Consider the following 10,774-nt stretch of genomic DNA (forward strand, 5'->3'; position numbering starts at 1 on the left):
GTCATAATAATTTAACAATGTTTTTTATATTCGTGAACACAAATCATAAGATATTTCATTACCATTGTCAAACTATGCAATTTATAATCTGGTCCAATTTGCATGAAACGAATAATCCTAAATGTTGAGACGTATCTTCTTCCTATCGGTGACGCAACACTTGACCGTGGCAAATGTAGAAGACCGTGGCTAATCCGACGTGTAATCTAGCTGGTCTTTATCATCAGGGAGTGTCGGACAAATCCAATAAACCGTCGAGGAGCGTGAAACGGGGTAAGAGTTTTTATGCGAGTCGACCTTTGCTCTACTCAATACGTTCATGCTAGCTAACGTCGGATCACCGATCAAACGTTTCATAGCGGGGTGGCGCAGTCATCCTGCACGTGGCCACTTCAACAATGGAGGAAGCGTAACTCACCCCTAAAACTCCTGCTGCTAATAGTCGAGCATTAAATTTGTCAGTGATATTGCCAAGTGGGGTGGTGGACCTTGGCGTTCTCTTTTCCTCCCTTATTCGTATCCCATCCCCCTCGTCATCTACGGTATACGAGACGAAAGAAATATGCTGCTTTCATTCTCGCATTTCATGCTACGATAATACGTGAGTATAGGCGAATAAACGATTGGAATATCAAACGAAATACTCGTAAAATGATGCTTCGTGGCTTTCATTGTGTATAATCGATTCTGTTTTATATATATATATATATATATATATATTGGGTCAGAGTCTCCTTCACGTAATTGCATGATATAAAAACAATCATCTTATACAATATAATATATTATAATAAATATGTCGTTGTTTTAACATACCACAGAAGAAATCTCTCATAATTATAGTCATTTTACATATCACAATTACACGGATTGGCTCATTATATTTAACGAATACGCCATTAGACGCTACATGAGGTCTAATTACTTGTTACAAAAAATGATGACATAACGTGTATTCTCCTTATTCTCATTTTCCTTTTTTATAATTAAATTCTATGAATCAATCGAGAGATTAACAACAAACCAATCGGTCGCACCACTCGCCGTAATTTAACTTCCTAACCAGAATTTGTTGTTTCTGATAAACGAGAGAGAACACTGATCTTCTTTCTTCCAACATTCGGATACTCTGACCGAGAATAGAGAAAAAAGAAAGGGGGAAAAAGAAGAAGGCCGTGGCGGCGACCGAAGAATCGCGTTTTTTGACAGATCGGCAACAGCCTCTTAGGAGAGAAGTCCCACGAACGGGGCACAACATAAGGATCGCCAGGAATGCCAAAATAGCAAATTAGGGAATTCCAGGAGAATCTACCTTCCTCTCCTTTCTCTCTCTCTCTCTCTCTCTCTCTCGTTCTGTTTTTTCTTCTCTTCCAAATCCTCCTTCACGACTACTGTTACCTTCAATGCTAACACATATTGTTTCATCATTTTGTAATTTCCGATTAATTTTACAATATCAGCAAATCAACGCGATGTTAATTAATAATTTAATAGAAATTCTAACATCGTAATCTCGTAATGGTAAATAAATATATAAATAGTAAGGAATAATATATCTATATATATCAGAGGATTTTTATTATTAACATTATCTAAAGATAAATAATTATCTTACAATTGTAATAAAACTAATACAATAGATTTATGTATACATATATATATGTAGTATGTATGTATGTATGTATGTATGTGTATGTGTATGTGTGTATGGGATTTGTTGGCCGATTAACTTAAAACTTTTTTTCTATGACCTAACCGAAAATACGAAAAAGAAAAAAAATAGTTAAAAAAAAAAAGAAAAATTCCAAAAAGAAAGGGGGAATGCGCTTTCTCGTCTTGAACGCTCGAGTCGAACCTAGGTCAGTCACTTCGGCTTGTTCCGTATGATCTCTTCTCGTATGCCGAAGCACGCCAAACGCGTTTCGATCAAATTGCATCGCGTAATCCGAAGAACGTCAGTAATGTAACGCTTTACATTATCCCTCGACGTTTTATGGAGTGCGGGACAAAAGTGAACTGGGTGAGGAAGAGGGAGGAAGAGAGAGAGATAGAGAGAGAAAAGGATTGTTCACTTTTACACACGCTTACTATTAACAAATGCATTATATATATATATAAATCTACTACAACAAAAAGGTTTTCTACGATAAAGAAATATCGTTGGTATTTCCGTAAGGAATGGCTTTACGTACTTTGTGTTAATACTACACATAAGACTGGTTGCTATTTAATATTTATATTACCGTATATAAATCGAAGATTATTCGATTTGCAATGATAATATATTTTGTACTTGCAATGCGTCGGCTATTGATACACCGACGATGGAAGATTTAAGAAAGAATATGCCTCGAAAAAATCTTATTTATTGTTTCTTCTTCTTCTTTTCTTTTTTTTTTTATAATGTTTTTTTTTTCTTTTTTTAAATTTACAACCGCTAACAAACTGTTAAACAAGGCTACAATGGGTTTACTAATCAGCAATAATATAGCGCGAGACGACTTGGATATGATAAAATGATCGAAATTACAAATAATTTGGAACGCATATAAAAAGAAATACTTACTGTAATATATCGACCAGGGTTTTGACCCAAATATAATATAAAAAATAAAATAAAAATCAAATTTATTTCTCCCCTGTATCTATCTCGTCGACGATTCCAATCCTTGTCTAAAAAATAATTGACGGAACAAAATCGTTGCAATTTTATTTATCATCTTATATTGTTTATACACCCTGCTTCTCTCTAATCCGAAGGGCTTGTGCTCCGATTTCTTTGTCTTCTTCAAGCCCTTTCCCCTCCACCTTCTTCTTCTTCTTCTTCTTAGCTTCCACCTTCGCCGCCTCCTTTCTTCTCTTTTTCATCTTCTCGCTCCAAAAACTTGTCCCATTTGTCTAATCGCGCCTCGATCTCAGCATCCGTTTCGTTAATTCTGAGATCAGATCGTAGAATTTGCAAATATAATGCGATCGGTTAAGAAAAATAAATGTTATTGCTTCAGGATATTTGCGTGACTTGCTTCTAAATGAGAACAAAAGCATTTTTGGAAATATCGTCATAGAAAATTATAAATTAATTGAAAACAAATGTTATTTTGTTCCTGTAATCGCATGCATGCGTTTTAAAATGCACTTTTTAATTTTATCCAAAAATTCTCATTCTAGTGTAACATATTTCATTAAAAAAGTAAAATGTAATTATTTTTATTTCTTAAGCTCGGTAAATAATTTGCTGATTGTTGATAAGGTAGATTACTAAAAATATATATATGTATATATATATATATATATTTATATACTGTCTACAATGGTTAAGGTAAAAATCTACGTTACCAACAGTCACAAATAATATTTTCAACTTGCAGTTGATAAGAAAGAAATTGGCATTCGATAAACTTACTTGTATTTCGTTTTCCCATCCCAAATTTCGGCTGATACTTTTCTTTGACTAAACCAACGTCCATTTAACAACTGTACGCAAGCTTGAGCCTCAGCAGGCTCACGAAAGGTTACCTGAGCAACGCCTTCAGGATGTCGCTGCAATTATACATCAATGCTTTTTAATTAATCGCAAAATTAATATATAACAAAAAACATTGTTTCTGCAAGCGATGCGTATCAAAGGAAAACGCGCGAGAAGAAAGTAGGAATTAATATTTAAAGTTCTTTTCTAGGGGAAAAAAAAGAAAAAGAAAATATTTATCTTCAAGTTCCATTCGTTTCTAATAATCGAAATATCATAATTAAAAACGAAAGTTATAATAGTACGAACAATAGTTATAATTAATATCCTGACTTTGTTATTAGAAAATTTTCGCTAACGTAATGTTGTAATTTAAATTCATACTTCAAATAGAAAAGTAGTAACGATAATATTAAACTTTTTCTATTTTCTCTTTTTCATAGAATAAAAATGATATTTCCAAATAATTTCTGCTTCTATCGAGTCAATAATAATCAACGTGTCGTAATTAAATATTAATAATACGGGTCCAAGTTAATTGCTAGAATCGCGTACCCTAAATATTTTTACTGGAAATAAACCATACCATGACCACATAATGAAATAATCAAAGAAAATTTTTTATTCGTACAATCGAATGAAGACCTTCACCTTTTTTTTTTTTTATATATATATGTATTTTTTTCTTTTTGCAATGTCATTCGTATTGAAGGTAAGTTCATTCAGCCTCGAGACGTTTCGAAAATGTCGCATGCATCGGGAACCGAGAGTTAAAAATCCCGCCTCCTTGTCGCCGTCGGCCCTTGGTGATATTTTTTCGCTTCGCCTTGAACCGCAATTTATGGACCCTTCGGTTTCGAGCATTAATTTTACTGCTAGGAAACACGCTCTCGACACGAGCCTCTTTGTTCCTTTGTCGCATTTCGGAACGTGTGTTGCTACGACGCGAGTCAGAAACCGATCATCGTTTCTGTGTCGTGTTGTTTTGTTCCATCAAGTACCACGTAGTAATAGTACTTCTTCTTGGACCCTCTATATGTATGTATGTATGTATGTATATGTACTATACTTCTCTTCATTTATTCATAACTGTAATCTCTTCTCAGAACGGTCAAAGACTTTAACGATTAGGTCAAGAAATATAATACATAACTGTAGTATATATATACACGTATAGTTTTAATGAAACACGAGTGAAGAACAATAAATTAATATTAAAAGTTAAAATGGGGAAGGGGGGGGGGGGGAAAGGGTTAGCGGGGATACGTGAATGTGTCGATTACTCGTATAACCATGAAAAATAATTTGAAAACACGTGTACGGTTAACCCCAACACACGCACAATGAATTTGGAAAAAACGAAACTGGTTGCTGCTGTTTCTGTTCTTGTTGCTGTTGCTGCTGCTGTTCACCGCGATAGTAAATTGGTTGGGGAAAGGCCGAAAAGTTTTAAAGGGGCTTCTTGTCGTCCCTTTTGATGTCGGTGCTATTTTTCGCGCCGACCTCACGTACGAGAAACGACGACAACACAACAGGGGAAAGGGAAAAAACAGTAGGAAGAGAAGAAGAAGAAGAAGAAGAGAGAGGAAGGAATTTACTTTGACATTGAATAGATTCACGGTTGAGACTCGACGACTAGGGAGTGTCCCGCGGCGAATTTATGGGGTTATGTCCTTTCCCTCTGTCCCCCTACCCCTTAACCATTCCATCTCTCCGCCAGCATCACCAGTTTCTACTCTTTCTCTCTAACATAGACAATCGTTTATTTGTATCCCTTCGCAAGGAGAATTTTCTATTATCCTCTTTTTATACTTTCCGCTTTTGCGCAGCGAAGGAGGAGAACACACCCTTAACCGAACCGACGAAAGTTTGATCGTTTCCAAACGATTCATCCGCCGTTCTATTCTAAGTTACTTCTCTTTCGAATAATAATAGTAGTAGTAGTAGTAGTAGTACTGGCAACGAAGCATTCTCTAAAATCTGGGTCGTGTATACTTTCATACTAAAATAGGAATCCTTCCTCCGATGTTCGTTTTGTTCCCCAATTAACATTGGTTGCTTTATAAACGGATTTTTGTTTTCCTTTGCCTTACCCCGTATTGCAATTGTATCGGAGTACAAATAGCGGACCATTGTTGTTGTAATCGCGAATAACAAAATAATAATAAAAATGTCACGCAAGAGCCTTCCCATGCGCGGATCCCATGACGCCGCCGCCGCCGCCACCGCCGTTTGCGTAATGGCGTCGACTCATAAACAACAATATTCAACTTAATGTATAATTTATCGTTCCTGCAGTAGAGTAAAGAAAAAAAACTTACCATCCTCGTACATTAATGTTATTAACACCACGATGTTATATTATTATATTCTTTTCGTTCTAACTTGTTCGTTCTCTTTCTCTTCTTTTTGCTTTTTATTTTCTCGTAGAAATTTTAAAGCATAAATTTAATTCGATCCAAGAATAGAAAGAGTAAGAAAACGAATTTCCGTGAATTTTACTCACGTCAAATATAGTGACTTTTTTAACGTCTCCACATTTAAGACATTCCTGTCTAATGTCCTGTTGATATTCCAAAAGCAAAGCAACTTCCTTGTCGAAGTCCTCAGGTGAGAAAAGATTTTTAATAATTACAACCCTTTCGCATTTTAATGGCTCCCCCGGTAAACGATCTGGCCTCCAATCGAATAATCTGTAAAGCAGATACACGCACACTTATAAACAATTATAATTAATATGCTAATTACAGAGATTCGATATCTCGTACTAAGTTGACCCATATACGGATCACTATAGGTGTATGCTAATAACGAACGGAGGTTTCCACAAACACCACACCGTGCTGCTCTAGGGAACAACATAATTCGTGAACGCCGTATCTTTGCATTACAACTGCGAGGAGAAGCACTAAGCTGCATGCACATACGTGTGATAAACGCATACAACGTAATGCACACGTATAATACACGAGAACACGTTTCACAAGGGAGGTCTTGTACAATGCCTTGCGTACAAGATCGAAGCCAGTATATTCGGAAACATTAAACTGGAAGGAAGAGAGAGTGAGTGTGTGTGTGTGTGTGTGTGTGTGTTGTGTGTGTGTATGTGTGTGTGTGAGAGAGAGAGAGAGAAAGACCAGCGTAGATCCATGCGCATAAATCAACGTACGAAAATTTATGCACGTTGCACTTAGATTTTACCTTGGTCTCGGAAACTAAAATCCTTGCGAATAAGCAACCAACGTAAGAGGAAATTATTTTGCAAAATCTAGCGCATTATAAAATATAAATGACTTTAACGAAATTTTCTTTCTTTATTCTTCAAACAAAAGGACTCGGCTTTGTTATAACAAATACGTTTATAAATTTTATCAAAATTCAACACGACGAATTTTGATTATATATTCTTATTCTAACTTGCAATTTATATATATACGTGTATAGTTTTACGCGTTATAAGTACAATTCTATGTTTTTTTCTGTATTATTAAGTATAATACCAGCTGCCTTCCGCATAGAGTTTTTGCCAAGAGAGTAGTCACCGAGATGGCATGAACGCGATGAAAACGTGTTCAAAGTATGGTAGAAGGGTACGAGACTCTCGTATAAAGGCGTGAATAAGTGACTACCGAGAAATAGGATGATTTTACGCTCTCGTTGAGTTTAATAAAGCATAAAGTCTATCGAAAGAGAGGAGAAAAGGAAAGTACGCTTCTTAGAGACCTTGAATATACACGTCAAATGTTTCACATCTAACGTCAGACGGTAAAATAATAATAATAATAATAATAATTGTATTATTTGCTAACGTAATATAATATAGCGTTTAGATAAACGTTATACGTTATCTCGTAAGAAAATCTAAGTGGCATAGGTTGTTGGTCAAGAAATCTGACACGAACGAATTGAAAAGAAAAAAAATGTTATTACTATTGGAATTTATGAGGAACGAGATAAGAATCGAAATTGTGTGTGATTATTCCTTTCGATTGATTATATGTACTCATAAAATATAAAAAATAAAAATAAAATAAATAAATAAAAAAAAAAATATGACAAATCTCCAAGGATTCCTACATATTGCGTAAGATATATATCGCATGCTAGAACTACCATGTTCTGACTAATGAGACGTAACAATTCATAGCATCGTGTGTGGCACATCTTCTTCCCCGTGTTGCTGCGAGCAAGATGTTTAAACGTCCATTTCCTAGGAGCCCGTAAATAAAACTAAAACGTCGAGAAAATACAGCTGCAGCACGTACCTATAAACTATAATATATCATCGTGTTTCTTAAAATATCTCTTTTTCATGTTGTTTTTTTTTTTTATTATTATTTTGATATTTTTCACATAATATATTCGTATTTCGTCATTGATATACTTTTTTTTTTTTTTTTTTATTTCATTACACCGATATCAATATCGTTGAAATAAAAAGTCAAATAATAGAAACGAACCGTGAAGTCGAAAATCAATTAATAACTCTCGTCGAACATTGCAATCGCGAATCAACCACCTTTCCACTTCACCCTTTCAATCGTCGAGTTTCATTAGCGTGAAGAATTATAGGGCGGATATTAATATTCAGAGATTGCTCTTCTAGTTCACTATGAATATAGAAGCTAACTTTCGTCGTTGTCGTTGTCGTCGTCGTCTTGACGAACATCGTCTTGCGAAGATGATAATCAAAGTATTATTTCTCGTTTGTAAACTAACGCAATATTAACTCAACGCCTATAGAATACTTTTGCATAAGCTTAACAAACAAATCAATTAAGATGATTCAGAATATTATCGTTTATTATCATATAATAACAATTATCACAAAATGTACTCTACTATTTAATTAAAGATTATTATTTTGTCTATGATTAGATGTAAAAAAAAATAATTCGAATAAATTACCAATATAGGAAAACTTTTATACTTTTTTAAAACACTAAAATTTGTTTTATTTTATTATACGACGAATCTTATCATACTTATAAAATTTGCTTTGATAATTATTCGTTAAGCCGAAATAAAATCAAGAATATTGAAAGTTCATGAAAATGAGACGTTAGACGGCGCGTGAGAACTTTGAGAGAAAGGATTTCTCGATCACGATACCACCACCTACCTACCTAGACGTAGATGAAAAAAGAAAATAATGTTCAATAAGAAGGCAGATAAGAGATTTGCTAGTGTCGAAAGACCGTTACTTCTCGAACTTCCGGTTAAGCTGAGGAACGAAAGAGTGGTTGCGTCGCAAATAACTGGTTTTCACCAAGTTCAGGCCATCGAACCTTCGACATTGCTTTGCCCTTAGGGGGGCAAATAATCGTTCTCGCGAACGAAGACATCAGACCAATCTCAGACCTGACCAACCAACCCGTGATTACACCCTGGGTTGTTCAAGAAACACTTTTACGTTGTCTCACAACGAGCAAGAATTAAAGTTCAACCTCGATTGTCCGTGAAATCAGATACACCATTGAAGATAATTCTATATATTGTATAACGTTAACATATATTTTTCTAACTTCTCATTTATCCAATTGGAAAAGAAAAAAAAAAGAAATAAATGTTAACGATTGTGCATTCGATCTTATTCAACAATTTCCACTTATCTTACTCGTGGGAAAAGTGTGAGAATAATTCAAGTGATCCGTCCTAGACCTGGAAAATTAAAATCAAATAAAAAAAAATAAAAAAAATACATTATATCTCCGTATGAGTAACACGAATAAGAGAGATGACCCTATTCCGGTGATCCACAATTTAACACACAACAGTTTTCTTCACTTATTTCTCCGCTGCTAACTGTTAATGCAAAGTATGCGCATACGTGGACAGAAGTCAACTGTTTTAAGTCGATCACGCGAAAGTAAATAAAGTGAGTAGTACTTAATTGCGTACAGTCACGTTCGCGATTTTCCGTAGTATGAAAAAATTAAATAAAAATTTCGAAACAAAAATTATGCCTCAAAAAAAAAAAAATAAAAGATATAACTTGCGTTACAACATTTTCCCCGTAATTGGATTGCGAATTGTTCCCCTAAACGTAGAAAATAAAAATCAAATGCTACAATAAAATATGGGGGAGAGAGAGAGAGGGGGAAGAAAAAGAATGAAAAAAATAAAATGATAATAATCTTTTCTTTCTATCACGCGAGAAAAAATTTGATATCGGATTGTCGATGAAGAGGAGTAAGAAAAATAAGATCAAAAGTAAGATATATCTTGAAGTTTCTCAATACGCGTCGTTGCATGCACGTTGCATCCTCAATCGCTACTGTTACTTCTGCAATACAGCATCAGCAGTAGCAGTAACAGTAGCAGTAGCAGCAACAGCAGAAGGGTAATAGACGTGAACAGCTGGTGTACTTTTACCGGAACCGCCAACGCCAAGCAGTCTGGTGGTGGCTAACATGAACGTGGTCCAAAGAGGCTTGGTAGTATCCGGTGCACGTGCGCAATACGTTCAATCCATCCATCCATCCATCCATCCACCATTCGTCCTCCTCTCCTTCTCTCCCTGTTATATATATATATATATATACGTGTGTGTGTGCGCGTGTATGTCCTTCTTCTTCATTCGCATAGATACTTGTTAACGTCAAATGTACATAGAGTATACGTATAACCATATACACAAATACATTTATATAGTCGTACGAAAAAAGAAAAAAAAAAAAAAAAAGGGAAAGTTAGATGAACGGAAAAAGGAGGACGAAACCTATCTCTCGATTCCCCCGAGGATAAAAGAAAACGAGAACGTTTACACCGGGCGTTGTGATGCTGTGGTCCAACTTCGCGAGATTGCTCGAGAAAAATAAAGAACGGAGATAAATACGTGTGGATGTGATGTGGTTGATGCAGCATTCCTACGTGTATAGAAGAAGAGAGAGAGAGAGAGAGAGAGAGAGAGAGAGAGAGAGAGAGAGAGAGAAGATGAATGAACACAACTCTTACGGATGAAAGGAAATCGTAAAGGGGAAAAATAAGGATGTCAGATAAGGATAGAGAAGAAAGGAGATAAAAAGATAGTATTTTAATGGAAGATCGAAGCTCGTTCGAATCTTTCGATCTTTCTCTTATCGATAAAAAAAAAAAAGAAGAGAGAAAAAAGGGAACGGGTACTTGCGCGAGTATTGAAAAGATCGTAGAATTTTTTCTCCCCATTTCCACCACTCCTCCCACCGAGAATGGATGATCATCTTTCTTTTTCAGAATGGGTTATTGAGATGAGAGCTCTCTTCTTCTTGATCGATCTTCATCAACTCTCTCTCTCTCTCTCTCTCTCTCTCTCTCTCTCTTTCTCTC

The 10,774-nt window shown here is 35.4% G+C and overlaps 1 protein-coding gene across 1 annotated transcript in view; it reads right to left on the minus strand.

The window, feature by feature from the left end:
* Nucleotides 1-773: 773 nt before the first annotated feature.
* LOC106786032 (HIV Tat-specific factor 1 homolog) overlaps nucleotides 774-10,774 on the minus strand; it is a 52,047-nt gene continuing 42,046 nt past the window's right edge. Inside the window, exons 5-7 of the mRNA XM_014747012.1 lie at nucleotides 5,973-6,159; nucleotides 3,404-3,540; nucleotides 774-2,936 (exon numbers count right to left, since the gene is read on the minus strand). Coding sequence (XP_014602498.1) covers nucleotides 2,828-2,936; nucleotides 3,404-3,540; nucleotides 5,973-6,159 — 433 coding nt within the window. The 3' untranslated portion in view covers nucleotides 774-2,827. The remainder of the gene's footprint in view (nucleotides 2,937-3,403; nucleotides 3,541-5,972; nucleotides 6,160-10,774) is intronic.

Source organism: Polistes canadensis, unplaced genomic scaffold, assembly GCF_001313835.1.
Source record: "Polistes canadensis isolate GaletaPanama2010 unplaced genomic scaffold, ASM131383v1 scaffold_63, whole genome shotgun sequence".
Classification (NCBI taxonomy): domain Eukaryota; kingdom Metazoa; phylum Arthropoda; class Insecta; order Hymenoptera; family Vespidae; genus Polistes; species Polistes canadensis.